Here is a 27,982-nt window from a genome sequence, read left to right as displayed (position 1 = left end):
TGACGTCAGGCCGTCAGGCTGTGTTGATGTTTTGGGGAAAAGACGCTTTTTGTTTTTGTTCCACCGAACCGTCGAGCAGAACCGCGCCGCCGCGTCCGTGCCCCGCTACGGGTCGCTAAGCGCCTTAGCACGGCGACCGGAGGCCAGCGCCCGCGCTGGAGGCCGAGAGGACCGACACATTTGCCTGAACCGCGGAGCAGCGCTCCCCCCCGGACCCCCTCCCCGCTCCCGCTCACTCCACCATGACGATCCTGCCCAAGAAGAAGCCCGGCTCCGGGGTCGGGGTCCCGGACCACGCCGATGACAGCGACCGCCGCAGCGGCTCCGACCCGCACCAGCACCCGCACGCGGGCCGGGCCGGAGCCCGGCCCCGGGCGTCCCCGCCGCCCTGGTCCTACCAGCCCGCTCCGCCCTCCTCCAGGGACGACCGGCGGAGCATCGAGGCGAGCTCCCGGCCGCAGCAGGCCTCCCCGCCGCCCGCCGGCTCCGGCCCGCCGGCGGGGCCGGGCGACGGCCGGGACGGCAGCGGCGGCATGGGGGCCGGGTCCCGCGGGGAGATCGTGGTGTCGGCCGGCGTGGTGGGCTGCGGCGGGGGCCTGGGCGGCTGCTGCTCCGGGCCCGGGCTCAGCAAGAGGCGGCGGCAGGCGGGCAGCTGCTCCGGCGGGGTGGCGGCGGCGCTGGCCGGGGGCGGCCAGCCCGGGGCGACCGGCCCGGGCAGCGTGGGCTCCAGCCAGGACACGGAGGAGGGAGCCGGCAACAACAGCGAGGACGAGTACGAGAACGCAGCCCGCCTGCAGTCCGTGGACCCGGCCACCGTGGAGCAGGTAGGACCGGGGGGGGTTCTGGGGGGTTTACTGCCCCAAACACATCACTACACTGGCTTCCAGTGTTTAAAATCTTCCTGCTGGTCTACAAAGACCTGAATGGTCTTGGACCAAAATACAAGCTTGTTAGTTCCCTATGAAGCTCCCAGACCCCTGAGGTTCATCTGGATCTGGTTTGTTGTGGTTCCAGAACCAGAACCAAGCAAGGTGAGGCAGCGTTCAGTTATTCTGCTCCTAACCGGTGGAACAAACTTCCTGTAGACCTGAGGTCTGCTCCAACTGTCAGCTCCTTTAAATCAGGCCTAAAAACATTACTGTTTACTGAAGCGTACTCCTAAATTAAATACTTACCAGCTGTACTCTACTGCCCTTATTTGTGCTTTTTATTATTTTACCTCTTTTCTTATCATTTTATTTAATTTATTTGTTATTTAAGCGTACTTTTAAATTAAATACTTTCTGAAAACCGCGAATGAGATGTCTACCTGTGGTACTCTACTGCCTTTAGTTTTCAGCTTGTGCTTTTTATTATTTTACCTTCTTTTCTCATAATTTTTATTTCATTTTATTTGTTATTTACTGTCTAATTATGTCTTGCCACTTTTAATGTTGATGTAAAGCACTTTGAATTACCTTGTGTTGAATTGTTCTATATAAATAAACTTGCCTTGCCTTGCCAAAAGTGCTGCTTTCCCCGATAAAAGTGTGAAGAACCGTGCAGCGGGGAGCACGGCCCTGTTCCGTACGAGGGCATGTGTTCACCAGGTCTTGGTTGTCTTGCTGCGGTGAGAATCATTTTAATTAGTGCAAATATCACCGTTTTATTTGGAGATATCAACGCCCGACCCGCTTTCACCAAGCGTCAGGTAGCCGTGGCAACGGTGCTCAGGTGACCACCTACAACCGAACCAGACCGGTTCTGTGCGTGGAGGGGTTAAAGGTTAAACACAGCAGTAGCAGGTGGATCCGGCAGGTAGTCGGAAATATGGCTCCAAAAACATTTTAATTCTGTTTATTTGTTTCAAAAAAGTAATCTCAAGACGCTTTATAGATAAACAAGTTCAATGCTGTTCATTTATAATTTGTTACTGGCTAATTCTATTGAAAATCATTCCACTTCGGCCCAATTTAAATAAATACAAAACCAGCGCCAAAAAAAAACCAAAAATTGAATAATAAAACAAAACAAGCATGAGATGACAGTTGAGAGGAAAATCAGGATGAAACCTCCTTCTGACCAGACTCTCCAGACTGGCTGGGACGGGGGTGGGACACACCAAAAACAACAGGGAAAAATGTGAAACAAATTTAAATAATAATGGCAAAAAAGTAAGTGGGGGGTTTGACCAAAAGCACTTGGGAACGTCCGCGCCATTGTTGGTGGCAATGACTCACACTTGAAATAATATTAAGTTATCACCTGAAGTATGACTGTTATTCAGAGTATGAGATCCCTGAAGTGCCGAGCACACAAGTGTCTAGTAGGGTTGGGGCGAGTCGCCTGGAAAGGTGCTCCCCTGGCTAGAAGTCACGTGGTTCTGGTCCAGAGCGGAGCTTTCCAATCGCCTGAGACGCCCAAGGTGCTGTGCGTAACCCACAAAAAGCGGACGCATGAATCAGGCTTTAAGCGTGATCATATCTGGACAACAGAATTCCTGTATTGTTTTATATCGTAAGAAGGGTTTCAGAGACGTCCCTATTTTTTTAACGTTTATCTCTTTTAAAGAGGTAATTTATTTTGTACCGATTTCATTTACGTGCATCATGTTGGCAGCTGGATGTTTTCTGCTTTTTAATCTTGTTCATGTTTATTTTCCTGTATTTTTTTAATATTTTATTTGAATTGCATTAATATTCCACAGCTATGGACTTCTGTTAAGGGTGCTGTTGAGCTGTTTTTAAAGGTCATTTATCTACATAATAGTTACTTATAATTTACTTCAACATTGCTTAAAACCAAGAAAAATGTGTCCCAGCTCTACATTTTTCCCTTCTAGATCTGTGCTGGTAAATATTCTTGTAATATCACATGATGACTTGAACTGAAGGTGCAGGAAAAGGCCAGGGTACAAGATGAATATCGTGACTGAGTCAAAACACGTCAGGATATTCATGTTTTTCCACATTGCCCAGCTTTAGTGTCCAACAACAATTACCTATCCAGTTTATGCAACAGGAGCAGAAAGATACAGGGATGGAGCATCGTGTAGCTCCCCTCTATCACTGATGCACAGAACCAAACGTGTACCGATTCCCAAAGTACAGTTCGGAGTGACAGTTGTCCTCACGTGTGGGAAGCTGAAACATGGTGCTGTTTAATGTTCTTGCCTTAACAGAGGAACAGAGAACATCGGGGAGTGTCTAGTCTGTTTTCACAACAGACTTCTAGACATTTCACTGGGAGGTTCAAGTCAGGCATCGTCACTGGAAACAGCCCGATCCTCCACTTATTCTCTGATAAACTCAGATGTGACCGGACTTCCTCCTCTGTTTGATTGACAGCTCAGTGGAGCTCCAGTAACCGATACGTCGGTTTTGCTGACAGCATCACAGCCAATGAAATCACGGTAGGATGTTTGACTGGAGGACGTCACGTCTCCAACTGAAGAGGTCCATCATGAACACCTCTGGACCAGAGACAGAAAACAGGTCTCAAAACATAGGAACTTTGGTCAGTTTTAGCTCCGAGTCTCCTACATGCACGGAGGTGGAATCAGCTTCACGATGCGGTCCAGGATTACTCGTTCTGTCTCTTACTAGCCACGCCCTCGCTTCCTCTTCCATCATTACGTTGTTGAGTCTCTCGGTTTCCTCTGCTTTTATGTCCATTATATTCATAGTTGTTGACGTGGGACATGAACCACTAAAAAAAATCTGTTTTGGTCCAGTAAGTGCTGAGAGAAGTAAAAATGCGCAGCGCGAATTCAAACATTGTTTTGGACTCAAACAAATGCAGGGATAAAACTTAATTCAAAACTAATAGCAGAAAACCATCTAAAAAGATCACAAACATATAATAACATTAATATAAAATCTATATTTCATATATGTATAAAATATATAATCAATTAATTAATTCTAAAAAATGTGCATGTATGTATGTATGTATGTATGTATGTATGTGTGTGTGTGTGTGTGTGTGTGTGTGTGTGTGTGTGTGTGTGTGTGTATATATATATATATATATATATATATATATATATATATATATATATATATATATATTATTAATATCAATATCAAATCAAGCTCACTTGATAACCTTGTGGAAGCATTTAGAGGTACTTGGTTTTTTTGACACTACTTCTGTGTTATTGTAGGGGTGTCAAATTAGCGCGTTCATTGCAATTAATTAATTACAGGCATATTTAGCGTGTTATGTTTTTTAACCGCTTAATCTATTTTTCAATCTCTAACTTTATGTTTTCTGTTTGCAAGTTGCCTTCTTTATGAAATCTTTGTTTGTGCTTGAATTGTTAGGGGCGGAAAACAACTCAGTCACACTTTGAAGTGGACACTGATTGGCTGTGTGTGGGCGTGTTTAGCTACGTTGGTAGACTCCCCTGTAGCTGGACTGGTGGGGGGTAGCAGAGAAGAGAGGTGAAAATGGAGGAGCATGTGAAAGTTGCCGGTCCAGTGAATGGGGAATTTACATTTTCTAAAACGACACCATTGATAAAGGTAGAGTGATATGTGTTGTTTGAGGAAAGGACTTTGCTCACCACCAAAGCAGCTCAAGTTTAGCTACATAAAAGCAAAGCACCCGGTCACGAGCCACAGCTAACGTTAGCAGCAACGATGTTGCCACAGCAACGATGTTACCACAGCAACGCTCTTCCCCAAACTAGACTCGAGGAAAGCAGCCCGCGCATGAGCACGTCTGCGACATAGAGGATGGCGAATGTTCTTGCCAAGTGGATGTAAATGGCTAGGCTTGGACATTTTTGGAGGACCCAGGTTCAAGCCCCGGAATGGCAACCAAGATGAACCACCCTGGGCCCCTGAGCAAGGCCTTAACCCTAATTGCTCCATGATGTGCGTGTCTCAGATGTAAGTCGTTTTGGATAAAAATGACAGTAATGGTAGTAGATATGAGCTCGGGTGGAGGTGACCCCACCCACCCATCTCACAAGCCTCTTCAGCCTGCTGCCGTCAGTCTCCGGGCCAAATCCAGCAGGCTCAAGGACAATGTCTTCCACCTGATGTCAGGACTCAGGAGACTCAACTCCTTTCCTGCTCTACCATCCCTCCCTCTGCCCTGGACTACAGACTAGGACTGCACCCCCCTCAAGAACTCAGGGACTCCACATTTCACTTTCACTTATTTGCACTACCTCACCTGTTTATATAGTTATTTAAAATCTATTCCTATTTTATTTCATCATGTAAATACTCCTGTGAATATTCAAGTTTAGTTTAAGTTTATTTTTATGCATCTATTTTATGTATTTTTTTTTACCGTGGGCAGAGAGGACTGTAATTTAATTTGTGCTGATTGTGGAACATGTAGCATATCTCACAATAACGCTTGAAACCTGAAACTTGGATTAGATTTGGGTGCCACCACAAAATGGTGTTCAATTTAAAAGTACCCTTAATTACAATGGTTTTTATAAAAGTACAAAGATGGCAGCAGCACTGGAAGCAGAATAAACTAGGTTTAACACAAAGACCTCCTGACCCGGTTCGAAGTCTCTGTAGAGTCACACGAGCGCTCCAGCTGCGCTGGACGCTGTCCGACTCACCAGTACCACGGGCTTCTTCGTCCCGTTACTCCTGCGAAGGTGGTGCCGTGCACGGCATTTAAAGGGGACCTTTTATGGCATCTAATACCTATTTTAAACAAGCCTTGAATGTCTTAAAAACAAGCTTTTGATTATTTTTGCTAAATAAATGAGAAATTCAGTCTCTAAGCCATGTCTTTATCGTCCCCGTTTCTAACCTCCTTCTCTATGTAGGATTCTGAGTGGGCGGGCGGCTATGATAATGAGGCACTGTGCTGATTGACAGCCTGAATATATATATATAATATAATATAACTGTTTTCTGTGTGTATTTCATGTTATTCCAACTTGATTTAGGGTTGCAAACAAGCTTTGCAGCCATTTGTCAACAGAGAATCTTCCCTGATCTATTACAAACATTATAAAACAGATGCGTTATGAAAGTCTGAATAAAGAAGCTGAACTAGCTCCAGCAGTTCTGATATCAGACGTTACAGATAACTACATGAAGCTGAGAGAACTTAACTCCTGAGTGGGACATAAGATAAGATAAGATAAGATAAGATAAGATAAACCTTTAATAATCTGATCAGAATAAAAAAACCTGCAGGTGGTGCTGTTAGCAGCATCTCTGTGTGATGCGGAGTTAGTTGTGGGCGTGGTTTCACGCATCGCTCCTGTCGTTACGTAACGACAGGAGTAGAATCTGAACGGCTTGTAGAAGCCACATCACACTGGATGGCTCATCCGGGCGGCTGTACAGACACTGCAGAATTTGGTTGCTTTCCTCCTTCTCTGAGTTGGCAGACTGAGGGGAGACCACTTTATATATGTTAAAGCAAGAGAAAACATGTTTTTCATAATAGGTCCCCTTTAGGCTCTCTGGTGGCAAATGGTATCATCACATCTGAGGTTGAGGGAGCAAAGAACGGTGGGTTTATGGAGCATTTGGTCAAGATGTGGAGAGATATCGGAGATATTTGAGCTTTAGTCTCCAAAATAACATTACAAGATGTTCAGATGGATTAAGTTCTGTCTGGACCAGAAATTCTTTATTTTTGTGTGTGTTCAAGTGTAGTACACGTCTGACTGTGTGTGTGTGTGTGTGTAGTACATGCCTCACTGTGTTTGTGTGTGTTCAGCAGGAGCACTGGTTTGAAAAAGCTCTGGGGGAGAAGAAAGGATTCGTCATTAAGAAGATGAAGGAGGACGGAGCTTGTCTGTTCAGGGCTGTGGGTGAGTCTTGCGCACGCACACACAAACATGCACACGGGCTGCTCAAGTGAGTCGTCGCAGTTTCTCTGATCGCCACCAGGGGTCAGCGCAGAGCTGCTGAGGAACTGTCATCGTTTCAGAAACAGGTTTTGTGCCTCATAAAAACATAAACACCATAAATCCAAATGGAAAAACTTTGAGTTTTTGCTCTGTGCTCCGTCCAGCACACATTTACACATGGAGTATGTGCACTCAGGGCTCAGTTGTAGCCGTGTTAGAAACATGACCAAACAAAATAAACTTTAAGGTGAAAATGGAATCACATTCAACTATTGGTGCTGATATACAATAACTGTTTTTGTTATTTTCAGAAGCCATTCACAGTTGAGAAACATGATTTTATTTGAAAGGTTTTTAGTTTTTTTGACAAAGTGGATGTACTTCATCTTGCCTGCTTCTGCTCTGATGAGGTTGGAAGGTCAAGCAGAACCAGGATTCTGGTTCTGTTCAGAGTTGGTTTCTGAGACTGATGGTGTTCAGAGGAGCTCTGAGCTCGTTTTTAGTGTCTCTGATGGTTCCAGCAGGAAACGCGGTCAGTCCTTCTTCAGAGGAGGTCAGGGTTTAGGTTCTCTGGAGGGGCGCCACTCATTTAAGTCAGGTACCGAGGAATGCCACAAAAGTCCTGGTTCTCATCGTCTTCAGTTCCTCAGAGATGGAAGAAAATTGATCAATGTAAATGTTTAGTTGCTGACTAGAGATGCACCGATCACGATTTTGAGGGCTGATCACCAAAAGCAGCATCTGCCGATCCCGATATTGACGATCACTGATCACAGCGTGAAGTCCATACATTCGTCAATAGTGTTGTCTCATGTAAACAACACTGACATTGTATTATTAGGTATAAACATTAGGAGATTAGAAAGTATCTTGAAATATCTGTTTTATTGCAGGCTGAGGCAAAGTGCAATATTTCACCCTCTAGAGATTCTTACAGACGACTTAGACTCAGCTTACAAAGAGTAAATGTAGCTTAGTAGCTTCAGCTTTCCTGTGGCAATAATTACGTGTACAACACAACATGTGCAGTGCACCAACACAGACAACAGCAGACATTTCACTCTCTTAAAGTTGATACAAGTTGTAAACTATAAACCTTAGTTTTCATGTGGAAAAAGGAATTAAATCTTTAAATAAAAATTAATCATGAAAGCTTGACGAAAGCTTTAGCGATAGCATCCGCCGCGTGTGTGGAAACTTGTGAGTAAAGCACAACTCTTCACACTAGAGCTCCAAATGTCACTTGTGAAGCCGACTGACACGATTCTCCGCCTGCATAAGGGTTAGGGTTGGATGTGACTGTAAATAGTTTGGTATTGCTCCGGCGGACATTCATCAGTGAAATATTTACGATTCAGCAGCGTGCCCTGTGGATCCAAGCAGCTAACGAGGCGTTTAAACCTGACGTCTACTAAAACAAAAAGCAGCTGATGATCAAAGCATGAATCCATTACCTTACGATGTAGTTCTTTATTTTTCTTGCTGTTGCTGCTGTCTCTTATAGGTCTCAGCTGAGTTAGCAGCGTTGCTGCACGCTCCTTAACTTTCTCTGCCTTTGAAAACTCAATATACTCCTTGATGTGAGAAACTTTCAAATGTCTTATCAGGTTCGTTGTGTTGAAATTCCTTTGTAACATACTCCTCGGGGTATCTCCTTTGCAAACTGCAAATTTGTTGTCCTTTTCGGACATTGTAAAACTCCCAAACCGGTGACGCCATTTTCAGTGTTGATGCTCTGTAGAGACTGCCTTAGGGGACCTGGGTCTGAGATGTGGGAATGCACTCCCTGGCAGCGGTTTGTTGTTGTAAACATCATCTGATCGGCCTGCTTTGAACTAGTTTGAGAACCCCGATCAAAACCGATGGGAGCATTATCAGTCGATTGCGATCAATTGGTGCATCTCTAATGCTGACCGACCCGGTCTGATCCATGGTAGCAGTACGAGTGCATTTCCCCACAGCGGGACAATAAAATAATCTGAATCTGAATACTGAGGGAACCGTCTTTCTTTGTTCTGATTGGATCGTTGCTGAAGTCCCGTGGATTTGAGAACCACCATTGATCCTATTGGCTGTTAGGGTTCCACAGAGCTGTCAATCATCCAGGTCCACCATCCTTCCTGAGATGCGTCCTTCTTCAGCAGCTGCTCCACATGGAGGCGCCAGAACATTCTGAAGAGCTCACTGATGCCAACGTGCGTGCGCGTGCGTGCGCGTGCGTGCGTGTGTTCCTGGAAGGCACAGAGGTTCATTCAGTGAGTCCAGGTTGTGTTTCAGGTAACAGCTTTTGTGTTGCTGCAGTTATGTCACACTGACCTCAGGTGTGTGTGTGTTACCTGTAAACTCACACCTGTCTTCCTGTTATTATGTAATGAACCTGGTTTTTTCCCCAGTTTCAGCCCAAACACATACAGAACAGCGTTGTTTTACAACAACGCAGCAGTTTCACTGTGTGTGTGTGTGTGTGTCAGAAATCCATTCACTTTGGAATGAAACAATAGAAAACTTTCTGAGATTTATCAGCACTGGAAGGAAGAAGTGATTTCTACTTCTCAGCTATTTCATTGAAATTGTCTCTTAAGCAGCGATTACAACATAATTTCTGTCACTTCTCCCTGAAAGAAACGCAGAGCTGAAAACCACATCGACGCAGTGAAACCAAATGGACTGGGTGCTGGGGTTTGCAGCCACAGCAATGTCCACTTTGCAGCCGAGCACAAACATGAAGGAAATGGTGCCACAATAGACCGGGCGAGCGTTTTCACACACTTTCAAACAAAGATGGAGGAATGAGGACACACGGGAGAGCGCCTCGTCCACCTCAACTCTCTGGTCCCTGTTCCTGGTGTCGGTTGTGCACAAACCCCCCCGCCCCCCAGCCTCTGTTTCTCTTACCACTGTGGTCTAGAACCTGGTGGCATTTATTTATTCACTTATGGCCCTTGGTGGCCACCATTGGTCCTGCAGCTTCAGTTCCTGGGTTTTAGGTCCAGTCGGTACTATATCCTCTGTCATTCTGCTGTCAATCAACAGCAGAATACCCTGTTTCAGATGTCATTTCAGTGGCAAAATCAGCCCGGCGTTGGCTGTGTTTGGCTGACACTGAGCTGCTGTAAACTGCCGATGACTTAGTTTGTGTCTGTGGCATAACGATGGTGATAGCGGCTAGCCGTTGGTTGAGCCGACTATCAATCCAAAGGATATGCTTCATATTAGAAATAAATGTATTGCTTTATATAAATACACCTGCTGTGATACAAAGACATTCAGCCCCTCCAAGTTGTTTTTGTTTTTAATATTTGTATCCCGATTTTTTTCCCCCCATTTCATCACCCAGTGCTCTTACCTAAGTAACAGTCCTGGGCATTGCTCCCTCTACCAACCCCGGGAGGGCCCTGCACTGAGCTCAGGTCTCCTTCTTAACCTGAGGAGTGAGCAGGCCGCTTCTTTTCACCAGATTGGGTAGGGGTTCTCTGGCCGGACATAGCGCACGGAAAGATCACGTTAATCCGGCCAGATCCTCCCCACCCCCTCAGTCTCATCTCAGTTCTTCTCTCAGAGGCCATTTCACATAAATCAGCTGTTTAAACATACCTACTTGTGTTTGTGTCTCCGTGAAGACCCGAGTCGTTGCACTGTATCACCCTCAGACCGCCAACAGTCGTCTGCACCTCGACGTGTTAAAACCGACTCATCACTGAGTTGAACGCTTTCTGTTTCAGCTCTGCAGGTGTGTGTTTCTGTTTCTGATGTCCAATCATGTTGCACAAGGTTGTCCAACATGTGGCTCAGTACCCCCAAACGCTCATGAGACCATGAATGAGGGGGAAGAAATGCAGATCAACAACAAACGCAGTAATTTGAGAATTTCCTTTGACTTTTATTTCTCTTCAGACAGAATGAACCAGATATGACATTTTCCAGCTTTGCTAATTTGCTAATACACATCCACTTTTTCATCTCTGACCAGCAGCATGTTCCAAAACTAGTTGTGACAGAAAATTATTTTTTATCACAGCACTTAAAAGGTTTCCAAGCAGCAAGGAAGCCGGATTATGAAGGGTTCAGGTGTTATTTTCTCTTCGTTATATGTCCAGAATGTGACGTTTGCATTGTTTCATTAGTGCTATCATCACGTGGAAGTGGTCATTACCAAGCATGCTGATACAACCCCAGACCATCACAGTCTGGGTTCTGGTGCTGTGACCAGAGCACATGGTGCCAATTTGTTCCAAAAAAGATTCTGTAATACAGATGGGGAACAGGTCGGACGCGTGATAATGCTGAGCGGAAGCATGTAGAAGTAAACAAGCAGAAGTCCTCATACAGAGCCTTGTGGTACTCCTCAGTTAATACAATCCACATTTCAAAGGTGACGGAGCATCCCGGATGTCTTTGATCCCTATGTCTGTTTTCTAAACACAGTAAAGTTGTCATTAATGAATGTGTCTCTGTATTGTTATTCTGATAAAACTTTCCACGGTATCCCTTGTTCATGTGGTTCTATGGTTCTTGATTCAGTGTCGTCTGAGGGATCAGAGATCACAGGTGTCCAGTCTTTTACACGCTGACACTCCTCCAGATTCATAGGATGGTTTAATGTTATTATCGGCTGTAGAAGGAGAAAGATGCAGAGTTCTTCCAGTCCTTTTTTGAGGAACATTGTTTTAAACATTTCAATTATTTTCTCACAGTTTAATTGACAAAGCGGAGATCCTTAAAGGGTGCAGTCACCTTCTGACATCATCTGGCCTCCCTGTTTGGTCTTTTACCTCCTTACCAGTACGAATATGTGTTGGAATGTGTTCCAGTTTTGAAGTGTAAAAATGGAAATATATTAACGAATTAAATTTAACTGAAACATGAAATTTCTTCAGTTTATGCTGTCCGCAAAGTAAAACACATTGTAAATATAATATAATATAACTGTTTTCTGTGTGTATTTCATGTTATTCCACCTTGATTTAGGGTTGCAAACAAGCTCTGCAGCCATTTGTCAGCAGAGAATCTTCCCTGATCTATTACAAACATTATAAAACAGATGCGTTATGAAAGTCTGAATAAAGAAGCTGAACTAGCTCCAGCAGTTCTGATATTAGACGTTACAGATTACTACATGAAGCTGAGAGAACTTAACTCCTGAGTGGGACATGTAATCAGAATAAAAAAACCTGCAGGTGGCGCTGCTGGCAGCATCTCTGTGTGATGCGGAGTTAGTTGTGGGCGTGGTTTCACGCATCGCTCCTGTCGTGACGTCACGACAGGAGCAGAATCTGAACGGTTCGTAGAAGCCACATCACACTGGATGGCTCATCCGGGCAGCTGTACAGACACTGCAGAATTTGGTTGCTTTCCTCCTTCTCTGAGTTGCCAGGCTGAGGGGGAGACCACTTTATATATGTTTTGGATGTGAAGTAAAACGGCAAAGACCAAAACAGGGCTTTTTCCACAACATCCTCCTCGCAGTTATTTTAACTTAAGTTTATGGACATTAAAACACGAAGCAAGCTGCTGGTGAACAGCGACACGAGCAGAGCTGCTCGTGTTTTGGATGCAGACATACGGAGGACTTTAGCATCCATCAGAGTCTCATCTCAGTTCTTCTCTCAGAGGCCGTTTCTCATAAATCAGCTGTTTAAACATACCTACTTGTGTTTGTGTCTCCGTGAAGACCCGAGTCGTTGCACTGTATCACCCTCAGACCGCCAACAGTCGTCTGCACCTCGACGTGTTAAAACCGACTCACCGCTGAGTTGAACACTTTCTGTTTCAGCTCCGCAGGTGTGTGTTTCTGTTTCTGATGTCCAATCATGTTGCAAGAGGTTGTCCAACATGTGGCTCAGTACCCCCAAACGCTCATGAGACCATGAATGAGGGGGAAGAAATGCAGATCAACAACAAACGCAGTAATTTCAGAAGTTCCTTTGACTTTTATTTCTCTTCAGACAGAATGAACCAGATATGACATTTACCAGCTTTGCTAATTTGTAAATACGTATCCACTTTTTCATCTCTGACCAGCAGCATGTTCCAAAACTAGTTGTGACAGAAAAGTATTTTTATCACAGCACTTAAAAGGTTTCCAAGCAGCAAGGAAGCCGGATTATGAAGGGTTCAGGTGTTATTTTGTCTTCGTAATGTGTCCAGAATGTGACGTTTACATTGTTTCATTAGTGCTATCATCACGTGGAAGTGGGCATTACCAAGGATGCTGATAAAACCCCAGACCATCACAGTCTGGGTTCTGGTGCTGTGACCAGAGCAAATGGTGCCAATTTGTTCCAAAAAAGATTCTGTAATAGATGGGGAACAGGTCGGACGCGTGATAATGCTGAGTGGAAGCATGTAGAAGTAAACAAGCAGAAGTCCTCATCCAGAGCCTTGTGGTACTCCTCAGTTAATACAATCCACATTTCAAAGGTGACGGAGCATCCAGGATGTCTTTGATCCCTATGTCTGTTTTCTAAACACAGTAAAGTTGTCATTAGTGAATGTGTCTCTGTATTGTTATTCTGATAAAACTTTCCATGGTATCCCTTGTTCATGTGGTTCTATGGTTCTTGATTCAGTGTCGTCTGAGGGATCAGAGATCACAGGTGTCCAGTCTTTTACACGCTGACACTCCTCCAGATTCATAGGATGGTTTAATGTTATTATCGGCTGTAGAAGGAGAAAGATGCAGATCTCTTCCAGTCCTTCTTTGAGGAAGATTGTTTTAAACATTTCAATTATTTTCTCACAGTTTAATTGACAAAGCGGAGATCCTTAAAGGGTGCAGTCACTTTCAGACATCATCTGGCCTCCCTGTTTGGTCTTTTACCTCCTTACCAGTACGAATATGTGTTGGAATGTGTTCCAGTTTTGAAATGTAAAAATGGAAATATATTGACGAATGAAATTCAACTGAAACGTGAAATTTCTTCAGTTTATGCTGCAAAGTAAAACACATTGTAAATATAATATAATATAACTGTTTTCTGTGTGTATTTCATGTTATTCCACCTTGATTTAGGGTTGCAAACTAGCTCTGCAGCCATTTGTCAGCAGAGACTCTTCCCTGATCTATTACAAACATTATAAAACAGATGCTTTATGAAAGTGAATAAAGAAGCTGAACTAGCTCCAGCAGTTCTGATATCAGACGTTACAGATTACTACATGAAGCTGAGAGAACTTAACTCCTGAGTGGGACATCTGATCAGAATAAAAAAACCTGCAGGTGGCGCTGTTAGCAGCATCTCTGTGTGATGCTGGCTGTCCGTCAGGTGTTTCTCGCTCAACAGCCTGTGACAGATGAAAGAGCTTCAGCTGATCACAGAAACATGAAGGCTGAGGTCCACTTTGTCCCACTGTGTCCCACTTGGTCCCACTTGTCCCAGTTGAGCATCCAGAGTAAAGGGCAGACGTCACGGCAGACATGCTCTGTGTGAATGTGGTGGGTCAGCCGGTCGTGTGAGTGTTTTGAACATTAGGAAACATCTGCCAGGGCAGACATTTCCTAATGTTTAGTGTGACATAAGAAAGCACATCTTACAAAATATATTTTATAAATTGGAGGATAAAGGTGAATATTGTCTCAGCAGTCCAACTGCGGCGTGTCTGTGACGGTGTCTGAGGGGAGTTGGTATGCAGCTGGCTGGACTGGTTTCACTCCGGTTTCCCGTCAGTCTGAAGAACTGGTTTCACTCCTGTTTCTGTCCAGCTGGACGGCCCCAGGATGAAGTGAATGTTCTTGTGTCAGTTGTTCCACAGACACAATTGAAGTTAGTTGTTGTTGTTTGTTCTGACAACCAGCTCAAAGAGTTGGAGTCCAGTTGGACCTGAAGAACCAGTCCTGTCAGGATGTTTCAGCTGCTTTCACTTCATGTGACGACTTCCATAAGACAACATTTCAGAGCTGAGCTTGACGTTCAGTCTGAGAACAAATGCTTGTAGCGCTGCACTGATTAGCCCTGCAATGTTTCTGGACAGAAACACCTAAATATTACCTGGAGGAAAGACTCGTACCTGTAGTTGGGTACAGTTGCTGTATATCGGGGGGGGGTGTATCATTCAGAACACAGATAGGCTGAACCCATACGGATCATCTGTCCCTCGTAGACCACAGGTGGTGAACTAAGATGGATCAGTTGTCATACTTGTGAACCTACAAGTCTGGTTTTGTTTCGGTACATGTTCTAACCAGAGTTTTGACCAGTTTTCTTTCATCAGCACTAGGGATGTCCCGATCAGGTTTTTTTGGCCCCGATCTGATTCCGAGTCATTTGATTTTGAGTATCTGTCGATACCTGCTGAGTCCTGATCCGATACTTTCGTAACACATTAAAAAAATGGATAAATGCAAAATAAATAGATCCAGGTTGTCCCCTATTTTTATTTTATTCACCTTATTTGATCATTTAGCACTTAAACAGTGCAGTTCTCTTTGAGGTAGCTTGAACAATCAAGTAATAATAGTGCAACTATTAACTAGTAAAATGGTGCAACATAAATTTGAACATAAATTTAAACATAAATTTGAGTTAAATAAAAACAGCAGCTTAACTTAAAATACCCAGCAGGCAGCAACCGTGTCATGAAGTAAGGCCAGTAATGTGCTTTTTAGACCGTACTCTTACTTCTTACCGTTTGTGTTCAAACTGACCTACAATCTTCCTCGCAGTAGCCGGGTGTCCATCACGCTGCGTTGAGAAAGCAAGCCTTCCTGCAAAGTCGGCAAGAACGTGCGACACAGCCAGTGGCGTTTCTCTGAACGCTCAGCTGAGGAAGACGACACAGACGCTTGGCTCAGTTTTCAATCACCGTTGTAACTTAACTTTTATTTATTTACCTCCGCTGTAACATAGCTGTGCGCATGCGCAGATCACCACAAACTAACAACTTTATTGAACTCACTTTCACATGATCCGCACCCCCACCTCAAAATAAATAAATAAGTAAATAAAAAGGTTTTCAATCTTGACTTAAAGCAGCCCTGTTGCATTGTGGGAGTTCTTCCGCAGGGGAGGAGCATAAAAGCTGAAAGCTGCCTCCCCGTGTTTGGTTCTAACTCTGGGTACAGAAAGTACCCTGATGACCTGAGGATTCTGGTTGGTTCATCATGGACCAGGAGATTAGAGATGTATTTTGGTCCGATACCATTCAGAGATTTATAAACCAAGATTTTAGAACTGAACGTATGTGGTCCACTCTCTTGGTCTCAGTGAGGACTCGGGTCTCCTGGTTTCAGTGAGGAGACGGGTTTCTCGGTCTACTGAAGATGAAAGCTGGACAGGTTTCTCTAAGTCCTGCTGAGACATCAGTCCTTTAATCCTCCACATGTCCTCGCTAAGACCAAGAGACCAGGCTGACTTTCCTACTGTAGTCATGTGGCTGTTAAAGTTGAAGCAAACCGGGTCAGATGGAGAGATGAGAGCCTTCATGACCCACTGTAGCGGTTTCACAGACTGTCAGCGCTCCAGATTCAGCCGTTGTCAGCCTGACCTCGGGTGTGTTTGTTGTCACAGATGTGAGGTCAGCAGCGAGGGTGGACAGTGGGTCAAAGCCATACTCTTCTTCATGTAAAGACCAAATCTGTCCTGGGCGTGGAAGCTCGTTTGTCTCATTGACGAATCATAAATAACCCGTTCACGTGTAAAGTCATTGCTGAGATGTTAGTCAACATGAGTCTAAATAAAAATGTCTCATGTTATGATATTACATTATGAGCAAGACGTCTTGACATTTGTCTTATAGATTAAATTCACACGTTACTGGCGTCTACGCCAAGTATTTCACATGTCAATTCAATTTCATATTGCCCATCTGTGGCCCAGTTCAGGACTGGAACCTAAAAGGAGCTGCTGCCGGCTGGCTTTAATCATGCCAGATGTTTGGCAGCTCAGATCAACAGATAAAAGGTCTTCAGCTTTTTAACAGGCCACGGTGCCCCGTGACCTGAAGCCGGTCAACGAGGACTGACCCGAGGTCATCACACACGTAAACACACGCAAGCTGAGCTGTGAATGATCGATTCTGTATTCAGCAGCAAATCTGGTCTACATTGTTTTGCTCAGGCTTTCAGAGTCATGGAAAACCTGGAAAAGTCGTGAATGAGACAGATGGGGTCATGTGACATGGCTGGCAGGTGGAAGGTAGGAGATCATGTCTGAGGATCCGGTTTTCTGTCTTTTCGTCAGCAACAATGACTGAACGGGTAGGATCAGACCTGCGAGCTGTGGGGAAGTCCTTCATGACAGTTAAAGCTGTAAATAATCAGAGGAAGTTTGGAACGTCGTAGTTCTGTTGTTTGTGCATGAAACTAAAGAGTCAGAGGGGTCCTGAGCTGCTGATGTGTGAACACTTAATGTTAGAGCCATCTGTCATGTATAGAAGGTGATTACTAATTTAGATTGTAGAATATTTGATTAAGTGTATTTCGAATAATATGCAGTTTAATATCAGTGCGCAAGGTGTTTGCCTAATAATATTAATAACTGCAGCTTTCTCATTGGTTGCATATATGCCACGTGACGTACGTGTATTATTGTTTTTTTTGTGAAGCTATGTAACCGAGAGAGCACACTAGTTTTTGACCGTGCTTGCACGAGAATATAGTTTTTCATATAATCGCACAATTTTTTTGTTTTTGTTGTTGAAAGAAAAGTTTTTCACTAAACTTTTGAAAGAAGAACACGGACTGTGACTTTTATTTGAAGTACGCATCAACTACATGCTCAGAACCATAGCTTAGTGTGCTTTATCAGGAATTAGACGGAGCCACACTAACACTTAAAGAACTTGTTGCATTGTTCAGATAAGTGATGATAAAAGTCAGGAAATGTGTGGAAAGTAAAAAAAAAGTCTCCAGAAAAATATGGATGAGGCTGAAAACAATCATGTTCCCAAAAATGAATCATATTTACAAAAAATACATCCAGAAATGTTTCCAAAATGCAGATGAAAGTGAGAACATGAGGACGTTGGCGCTGCGAGGTCCAGAGAAGCTTTGCCAAGCTTTGATGATTAATGACATCAGGAAACTGATCAGCTACTTTCATCTTCTTTCATATGTAAAATGCCAAGAGAATGTCCCGAAAGAGGTCCATCAGCGGCGGAACGGGTCTCAGAACCTTGGGGCTAACCTCTGACCAGAAAACAGCTTTCTGTAAAACAGGAAGAGGTACCACAGAAGAAGAATGATGTGAAAAACGCAGTGACCGCGCGCCACTGTTTGTAACCCCATCAGACAAGAGAGGCCGGGGCTAGAGCTGATAGTCTTCTGAAGAAGAGCTGACGACATCACTCTCTGGTGTCTGATTGGTCGGGAGAAGTGAGATCCACTTACTGTGGAGCAGTACAACTACGAGTACTACCGACTGTAGTAGAGAATGTAGTACTGACTGTAGTACTGACAGTAGTACTGACTGTAGTAGAAGCTGCAGCAGAGACTGTAGCAGAGGATATAGTACCAACTGTAGTACTGACAGTAGTACTGACTGTAGTAGAGACTGTAGCAGAGGATATAGTACCAACTGTAGTACTGACGGTAGTACTGACTGTAGTTGAGATTGTAGTCCTGACTGTAGTAGCGACAGTAGTACTGGCTGTAGTTCTGACAGTAGTACTGACAGTAGTATTGACTGTAGTAGTACTGATTTTAATTTTTTTTTAATTTAACCTTTATTTAACCAGGTAATAGCCCATTGAGATCAAGGATCTCTTTCACCAGGGTGACCTGGCCAGGAAGGCAGCAGCGCACGTCAAAACAAATAAAATCACAAGGTTAAAAGACAGAATACAAAACAATAACAGAGGAACAAAGTAGCAATAAAATGATAAAACCTTATAAAGTGCAGATGCATAGGAGGACACAGCCAGTTACCAGTAGGTAATCACATCAATCATATAAAGTGCAGATGTTGAGGAAGACATAACTACCATAAGGTACAGAGACACTGTCCAATGCTTTCACGCTCTAGGTCCTTCAAGATCGAACCAAAGTAATTGACGGATATCAGGTCCTTCAGTTTAAAGTCTTTCTGAAAGGTGTTACAAGCAAAGGGGGCAGCAAATTTAAAAGCTCTTTTTCCCAGCTCAGTGCGAACACGCGGAATAATGAAGTGCAAAGCATCATGTGAGCGCAGGCCATAATGGCTTTGGCTTCTATGGAGATATGTACATAGGTAAGCAGGGACCAATCCGAGAAGGGTTTTATAAATAAATGATAGTACTACTAACTGTAGTACTGGCTGTAGTAGTACTGACAGTAGTATTGACTGTAGTACTAACTGTAGTACTGGCTGTAGTAGTACTGATAGTAGTACTAACTGTAGTACTGACTGTAGTAGCGACAGTAGTACTGTGTGCAGCTGCTGCTGACCTCCAATACCCAGCATGCCTTGCTGCTGCTGGTCAGGGTGGGTTCAGACTGTGAGGTCAAGATAAAACTTTATCGACATTACCAGTGTCACACACCGCATGAACAAAGACCGCCCCTCGTTTTCTGAGAATAATGTCCTGGCTGACCAATCAGAGAGCCTGGTGCGGTTGTGTGTGTGTGTGTGTGTGTGTGTGTGTGTGTGTGTGTGTGTGTGTGTGTGTGTGTGTGTGTGTGTGTGTGTGTGTGTGTGTGTGTGTGTGTGTGTGTGTGTGTGTGTGTGTGTGTGTGTGTGTGTGTGTGTGTGTGTGTGTGTGTGTGTGTGTGTGTGTGTGTGTGTGTGTGTGTGTGTGTGTGTGTGTGTGTGTGTGTGTGTGTGTGTGTGTTAATTCTGCAGAAGTCTATCTGTGGTTTTCAAACCAGGTCATTTCCTCCCTTCCTCTCCTTCTTTGCTAAATTCTTCTCCTTATTACCTCACCTCTTTCCTTCATTTCTTCACCTCCTCTCAATTAAATTCAATTGAATTTTATTTATATAGGGTCTATTACAACAGAAGTTGTCTCTAGGTTCTTTCCAGAGAACCAGAACATAAACCCCTGAGCAATTATTACATAAACATAACATAAACAATGGCAGATAAAAAAGTTCCCTAGTGTGAAAAAAACCATAAGCCAAACAGTGGCAAGGAAAAACTCCCCTTTAGGAGGGAAGAAACCATGAGCAGGACCAGGATCATAAGGGGGGACCTCCTGCTGAAGACCAGCTGGGCAGAGCAGGAAAAAAGAAAACAGACGGAGAGAATGAATAACAGAGAAAGGAGAGAAACAGACACAATGGCTAGCTAGTGCACTACAGGGATAACTATATAAACAGATGTAGACAGCAGACACTGAGGTGGTCGGGGGGGCACAGGCCAGGATGTCAGCAAGCAAACAGCAGACATCTACACAGACAGGTGGAAGCAGCAGTGTCTTGTATTATAGTCTTGTTCTATAGCTGCAGCTATGACTACTTTCCCTAACACACTAGACTTTACACTTACTAGAGGTTTACTAAACACAAACTATAGGCTTTACTAAACAGAAACGTTTTAAGTTTCCTTTCCTCACTTTTTCTTGTCTGTAATCTGTCTTCTCGGTTGCAGAAGTTAAAGATGTAGTTTTTTTCACCTCATATCCCGTAAAAGTACTTTAAAGGTTCCAGAGTTGAACCAGCCCCAGGTGGATCATTAGGTCATCCTTTTGCAGAACATCCCACCATCACTGAGCAAAACGTTGTTTGTGTAACATCAAAACACAGTCGGGGCCTGGACCTGATGCGGGATGTCTCACCTACTCCTTTTTGACCGACTCAAATCGGATCTGGTGCTGCACTGGTTCTAGATCCACTTCAGACCAGTTAAACTTTAGACGACTTGATAAACTAGTTTCTTTTCCACATCCACAGACCTACTAAGTGACTACGTCAGCCAGTCTTTTCAGTGGGGTTCAGACCTCCTTAGTGAACTAGAGTTTCTGTGAAGGACACATCAGTCTTGATCCAGTTTTCCCTCATATCACCGTACCGTTTTGTTTTGAAATGCTTGTATCTTAGCAGTATTTATGAGCGCTGCTTCAAACAAATTTTCTAACTGCTGTTTTGAGTGCATCTACACCCCTGACAGGGTTCTTACATCTGGCCCAGCACAGTTTTAGGTTTCTGAACCAGCATTGGAACCACTTTGGTGGAAAAGGCCTGTGTTTGGACCAGGTTTTGGGGTCTCAGTGTGGAGCAGCCCAGAAACCTGGCCCACATCTGCAGGTTTCTTTGGTCCATGTTTGTATGACAGCGTTCAACTCAGACACCAACAGACTTGGACCAGATCTGGCCTATACAACATTTGTCAGTACTGGGGCAGGAGAGTTTCCAGTTTAGAGCCAGATGTTCTCCATGATGCTCTCTGTGTGTCGGGGAGATTCCCTCTGGTTCTGACACATTGCTGAGTTGAGTGTGTTAGTTTTGTCATGAGTGTGCTGCTGAGTGTGTCTACAGTTACACACACACCCTAACACACTCAACATGCAACTCGCTAACCGCTGGTGAGAAAAGGAAGCTGCTGGGGGTTCTGAGAATCACCGTGGTGACAGGTCATGTGATTTGCTGGAACTTGGACTGAAGTTAGGCTAATTTACATATTACCACCTCCCGCAGAGAGGAAGTGTGCGTGTGTGCGTGTGTGCATGTGTGCGTGTGTGTGTGCGTGTGTGTGTGTGTGTGTGGTTCATTATTAATTCTGCAGAAGTCTATCTGTGGTTTTTCTACGTGTGCTTCTTCACTGATGGTTCAAATTTAATATGCCCCTAAAAATGTTAATTTGCAAACTGAACTGAACAAAAGCTGGTAGAATAAATATAAATGAATCCATCCATTAACTTATCTTGGTTAAGGGTGAGGTAGAAGTAGTCCAACCAATGAGGCCTAAACCTCCCTCCTCCGGCCACCTAACTCCTCTTGGGCACTATTGAGGCTTTTCAAGCCCAGGTCAAAGATGCAACATCTTCGGCATGTTCTGGGTTCGACTTAAGGCCCTAAATGCCTTCCCAGGGAGGGTTCCAGGAGACATCCTAACCAGATGAGCCACCTCATCTGGCTCCTCTGGATGTGGAGGAACTGTGGCTCAGTTCCAAGTCCTCCCGGATTACTGAATTTCTCTAAGGGACTGTGCTGACCATTGTTCTTCCAGCTGCTCCATACTCTTACTACAGATCACAATGTCATCTGCAAACATCATAGCCCCTGGAGATTCCTGACCTCACCTGTCAACCTATCTGTCACTATAGCAACTAGAAGGAGCCCAGGTTGGGTCTTTGATGCAGTCCTACTTCCACCTCAAACTATGCTACTATTACTACACCCCGCACATGTCCTGGACCTCGTGCGTGTCCTGGACCTCGTGCGTGTCCTGGACCTCGTGCGTGTCCTGGACCTCGTGCGTGTCCTGGACCTCGTGCGTGTCCTGGACCTCGTGCGTGTCCTGGACCTCGTGCGTGTCCTGGACCTCGTGCGTGTCCTGAACCTCGTGCGTGTCCTGGACCTCGTGCGTGTCATGGACGTCGTGCGTGTCCTGGACGTCGTGCGTGTCCTGGACGTCGTGCGTGTCCTGGACCTCGTGCGTGTCCTGGACCTCGTGCGTGTCCTGGACCTCGTGCGTGTCCTGGACCTCGTGCGTGTCCTGGACCTCGTGCGTGTCCTGGACCTCGTGCGTGTCCTGGACCTCGTGCGTGTCCTGGACCTCGTGCGTGTCCTGAACCTCGTGCGTGTCCTGGACGTCGTGCGTGTCCTGGACGTCGTGCGTGTCCTGGACGTCGTGCGTGTCCTGGACCTCGTGCGTGTCCTGGACCTCGTGCGTGTCCTGGACCTCGTGCGTGTCCTGGACCTCGTGCGTGTCCTGGACCTCGTGCGTGTCCTGGACCACTTTTCTGACACCACACTTCTTCATCAATTCCACAATTCCTCCCTCAGGACTCAGGAAGGTTTCTCTTAATCAACAAAAACATAGTGGTACCTTCCGATCATCCCCGAACTTTTCTGTCAGCATTTTTGAAGTATTAGCGACTCAGGTAGAATAAATGAAGTCCACTTAGCACACTTCTGAAACATACTGATTGTGCTCTAACTTTGGTCACTAATTTTCTACCACTCTTAACTGAACACTAGTCTTTAGCTATTCAGATACGTTAAAGTCACATCAAATGTGCTATTTTAAGACACCATAAGAACAAACTTAACTGTGCTTTTATACTATATCTGAACCTTAGAAAAAACGTCTCGTAGTATTCTGGGACCTAGCTGGGATGTTCTCACCTTCACTTAAGGTCGCAAAAATTCTCCGTGGTCACATGGGTCTGGGACCCCTGCCCTTCACAGCCCTTTTCACCAGTACAGAATGTACCAAACCAATCCCAACGTGGAGGGGGAGGGATTTCTGTGATGACTCAGGCAGCAGCATGATTTAAAACGTATGCCTTCTTTGTATCAAAGAGGAAAATACTTTCACTACACTGTATCTATCGTCGCTAGAAAACAAAATGAACACCTATTTTATGTTAAAAAATAATGAAATTCGTATATAATTATTGGTAATAATGTGTGTGTTTTCACCTTCTCATTCAAACAAATGGGGAAGTGTGTCCAAACTTTTGGTCTGTACTGTATACACATACATGTAACAGGAGCAAAATTGAACCCTGCTAACCTGAATGGTGTTTGTGTTTCAGCTGATCAGGTGTATGGAGACCAGGACATGCATGAAGTGGTGCGGAAACACTGTATGGACTACCTGGTGAGTCACTCCCACCTGAAACAGGGTATCTTCCAGCTACCAGATTGCTCTCTAAGGCCATTTTCTTCCTCTTAGATGAAGAACGCTGACTACTTCTCCAACTACGTGACAGAAGACTTCACCACATACATCAACAGAAAGAGGAAAAACAATTGCCATGGCAACCACATCGAGATGCAGGCTATGGCCGAGATGTACAACAGACCGGTGGAGGTGTACCAGTACAGCACAGGTGAGTCAGCTGGTCCACCTGCTTCAAAACTCAGCCAGTCACATCCCACCATACTCACCACGCTCCTCCTGCTCCCGTAGAGCCGATCAACACGTTCCACGGCATCCACCAGAACAACGACGAGCCAATCAGAGTCAGCTACCACCGCAACATCCACTACAACTCAGTGGTGAACCCCAACAAAGCCACGATCGGGGTGGGACTGGGGCTGCCTGCCTTCAAACCCGGGGTACCAGGACCACTGACACACACACACACACACACACACACACACACACACACACACACACACACACACACACAACACTTGTGCATCGATCCACATCAAAGAAAACTCGCTGTGCGGGTATGCGTACTGATGGTGAACTGCCTCCTCCCAGTATGCAGACCAGTCTCTGATGAAGTCGGCCATCAAGACGTCAGAAGAGTCATGGATCGAGCAGCAGATGTTGGAGGACAAGAAGAGGGCGACGGACTGGGAGGCCACCAATGAAGCCATCGAGGAGCAGGTGGCCCGGGAGTCCTACCTGCAGTGGCTGCAGGACCAGGAGAAGCAGGCCAGACAGGTGTGTTGTGGGGAGGGGCCTGTTCCAGCTCTTCCGTTGGATGCATTGGTTTTCAGTTTTTATAAAATGTTACAGGGATGCATTTGGCTCTACCTTGGAGGCTGACCATTAGGACCACCAGGACTTTATACAGGTGGCGGTGGGGGTCATGACTTAGGCCCAGTAAACCTACTCCAGACCGCTGCAAACAGAAATGGGCCTATAGAAGCCGCCAGACTCGTCTTTGTCAGCTAGCTTGGAGTGTGTAGTGTGGTCAGTAGGCGGCGCTGTCAACTGTCAGTCATCAGATTGCACTTCAACATAGTGCCCAACATACACGTGTCAAAGTAGTCTTTCCAAAAATGATTGTTGGGACTTGTAGGAAGAAGACGCTCTGGATGAATTCATGACGCCGTTGTCGTCATTTTGCCATATTTGTTGTGTAGCTGCCCAAACAGCTGATCGGTTACGTGATCAGTCGTGTTCAGAACTGATGCAGCTGCTTTTAGGAACATTTGAAATTGACTTGAAACCAAACCTGATGTTTGGAAACTCCGTCGTACAAACCGTTTCACAATGGTTTGGAGAAGAGTGTCTAGTAATCTTAAATCCTGCCCACAGGTGCCAGTAATCCAGATGTTTGTGTTTTTGACTCATCCAGCTGCTTTTTAGAGCAAGTCTTCACATTGTGTAGCTATCATAAAAATCTGGAGCTGTTGTAACCCGACTGACATGACCCCCAGGGGTTGGTCCGACACAAACGACAACAAACCTGACGGTCACATGACCATCGAGAAACACCTGGAAGCATCAACCTGCTCTCTGTTTCAGCCCCGCAAGGCCAGCGCCACCTGCAGCTCGGCGACGGCGGCGGCTTCCAGCGGGCTGGATGACTGGAGCGCCAGGTCACCACGGCAACGAGACGCCGACCCCTCACACTCTGACCTCACGTCCGCCCCGTCAACCCACAACAAGCCCCCCTCCCCCGCAGGAGCGGCCCTCATCCTGAGTAAACCCCCCTCGCCCTGCGCCCCAGGTAACACACACCTGCGCATGAACGCACACACACACAGCTCCTCGCGCTGACCTGTCTTCTCTGACCGGACTTGTGCATGTGCGTATGTGTTTATGTGTGTTTGTGTGTGCAGGTCCCAGTAATCAGAGTCGTCATCACTTGGAGTACAGAGCCATCATGCAGGAGATGTCGCCTACAGCGTTTGGTAAGACACACACACACACACACACACACACACACACACACACACACACACACACACACACACACACACACACACACACACACACACACACACACACACACACACACACACACACACACACACACACACACACACAAACTCGCCCCCCCTGGTCTGAAGCCCCACCTGATCCCCACAACGACACACTTTCAGTTATTTACTGTCAAGCCTCAACCTGAGTCAACAGGAAGCAGCCAAAGCGTGAGAGAGGTTATCTAAGTTTTTCACCCTTTGAAAGCGCATACTTGGTTTCACTCTTAGTAGCAGTTTCTTCTGCTCAGGTCTAAGTTTACATCAGAAAACAAGGCAGCATGAAACTCATCATTTCATCTTGAGGATTGTGTGTCTGTGAATCCCTGCACCACCCAGACTGTCAGGGAGGAATCCAGGTCATTGTTTTAAGCAGCTCCACTCCCTTCTCTGTTAATTTTAGAGAAACCTTTTCATTCACTCCTCTTATGTAACTGGGTCCAGGTTCACGCCTGCAACTGGAGAAACGGGCAGCACATCAACTTCAAGCTGCTCGCCTCAGTTTTCAGCTCGTTCTACTTCTTCTTTCTTTCTCTGCTTCCTGTTGCTAAAGTCTAGTCCTCAGACTCGTCCGTCTTTGTGTGTTGAAGTTGTGTGAACATATAAACACAATCAAACATGTGCACATCAAGTCACATATAAACAAAATTGGCAACCAAGGAGAGAAGAGAAATAATCATTTATAGTCCCAGTTTGGGGACCTGCATGCGTGAGGACCTGCATGCGTGAGGAGCTCCATGCATTAGGTGCTCCATGCGTGAGGATCTGCATGTGTAAATTCTGTGGTTTTTTAATTATTGCTTGAATGTGGATCTACACCTTTAAAGCAGATGCAGCTAAAGTCAGCTGTTAGTTATTTCTCGAACATATGATGTCCTGAGAGCAGCGAGCGCTGCAGAGCCAGCACCGGATGTGGTTGAACGCTGTCCTCTGTGTGTGTTCAGGTCTGACAGACTGGGAGGACGATGAAATTCTGGCGTCGGTGCTGGCCGTCTCCCAGCAGGAGTATCTGGACAGCATGAAGCACCAGAGCGCCGCCACCGCCGCCATGCACCGAGAGAGGGAGCCGTCGCCCGACAGCAGCTGATACCTGAGCGTCTCACACACTCACGCACACCCGCCTGACCCTCACTCAGAGCTCCAACAGGGAAACAAATAAAACACCCAACAAAGACGCAGCATTTTTTTTAATTCATCAGCTTCCTCTTCCTCCTTCCTGTCTCACTTCCTCTTCCTCCCACTTCCTGGTACCTCTGACACGGAGCTCGTCTTCAGGCTGGTCCGGGATCAGTCGTCGATCTCAACGTTATTATTGGCAGCTTCCAGCAGTTTGAATTTTAACCCTTTTGTGGTCACAATCAGGCAGTTAGCTCTGTGGCTAACAGATCCATTGGTTTCAGTGAAGAATGCTAGTCAGAAGTGAAGTTGTGTGTCTCGGCCACGGTGGCGTTCATCAAGGCGTCTCACTAAGAAGTCTTATGTTTTTTAGCTGCTGTTAGCTTAGCCGCCCTCTTTGTGTCGACAGCGCACGCCATCATCTGACGGATGAAGAGCCTTCAGCTGTAACTCCTCCTCCTCCTCCTCCTCCATCACCTTCCTCATCAGACTTATTTAGCTGCATGTTTAATTGATCACAGCCAATATCATCATAGAGAAAAAGCGACAAATTAAAAAGAAAATAGAGAATTGTCATACTTATCCTCTTAATGATTGATTATTGTTGTTATTATTAATAATATAAGTTTGTTTTATTTTATTTTCTCGTTTGGGATGAAAAAACTTTTTTTCTTGGAATAAAAAGAGGAAAATGTTTCTGATAAAAGTTTGAGAGTTGGTTTTTTTTTCCAGACTTCTTTCTCCGCAGTCGCTCATTTTCTCCTCGACATCCGTCTTTGTTTTAAACTCTAAATCAGGGGTGTGGAACCCAAGTCCTCTGAATCAGGTGTGTTGGTGCGAGGAGACATCTAAAACATGTGGGACAGCGGTGCTCGAGGACTGGAGTCCCACACGTGCTCTAACTGCATACTGCTGCTGTTTCAGGTTTTAGGTTGGACGGGTTTGGAGGGGAAGGTGGTTCAGGTGCAGCAGCAGTCAGCTTCTGCCCTCGCTGACGCCCGTTCCAGATTAGCTCTGTCTGAAGCCCAGCGGTCTGTAGCTGATGATTGCTGGTCAGCGGCCAGACCAGCCCGGTAGCTCTGGCAGCAGTTCAGCGGTCCTGGTTTCAGATGGTTTCCATAACGACGTCTGTGTTTCCAATCTGCCAGTCAACGTCAGCCAACGTTAGTTTGCAGCGTCGATTAGCATGAGCCAATCTTAACTATGAAATTTAGCTGGTGGTAAAAGAGGTAAGGTGGACGTGGTCTAACCAACTTCCACGTTTGTTTGTTCCACACTCTTCGGTGGAGTCAGCTCCT

At 45.4% G+C, this 27,982-nt stretch overlaps 1 protein-coding gene across 2 annotated transcripts; it reads left to right on the top strand.

Annotated features, from left to right (window-relative positions):
* otud5a (OTU deubiquitinase 5a) lies at nt 1-27,390 on the top strand. Of its 2 annotated transcripts, none has more exons than XM_061735686.1 (9): nt 1-824; nt 6,694-6,784; nt 23,438-23,502; nt 23,578-23,734; nt 23,815-23,963; nt 24,115-24,300; nt 25,111-25,315; nt 25,428-25,499; nt 26,513-27,390. In XM_061735686.1, the coding sequence occupies exons 1-9, from the start codon at nt 243-245 to the stop codon at nt 26,653-26,655; spliced, it is 1,650 nt and encodes a 549-aa protein (XP_061591670.1). In that variant the 5' UTR covers nt 1-242; the 3' UTR covers nt 26,656-27,390. The 2 variants fall into 2 exon arrangements, with proteins under 2 accessions (XP_061591670.1, XP_061591669.1); XM_061735685.1 differs by having other exon boundaries at nt 6,691-6,784.
* Nucleotides 27,391-27,982: the final 592 nt, after the last annotated feature.

The sequence above is a fragment of the Cololabis saira genome, chromosome 12, assembly GCF_033807715.1.
Source record: "Cololabis saira isolate AMF1-May2022 chromosome 12, fColSai1.1, whole genome shotgun sequence".
NCBI classification, from domain to species: Eukaryota; Metazoa; Chordata; class Actinopteri; order Beloniformes; family Belonidae; genus Cololabis; species Cololabis saira.
The sequence above is the reverse complement of the archived record's forward strand: the minus strand, read 5'-3'. Positions and strand labels throughout refer to the sequence as shown.

What these genes read in the sequence shown, in the direction of transcription:
- otud5a (XM_061735685.1), top strand. Translation starts at nt 243, where the DNA reads ATGACGATCCTGCCCAAGAAGAAGCCCGGCTCCGGGGTCGGGGTCCCG. An exon ending in ACCCGGCCACCGTGGAGCAG is followed by an intron (nt 825 to 6,690) that starts GTAGGACCGGGG and finishes GTGTGTGTTCAG; the next exon opens with CAGGAGCACTGGTTTGAAAA. An exon ending in CCCCTCGCCCTGCGCCCCAG is followed by an intron (nt 25,316 to 25,427) that starts GTAACACACACC and finishes TTGTGTGTGCAG; the next exon opens with GTCCCAGTAATCAGAGTCGT.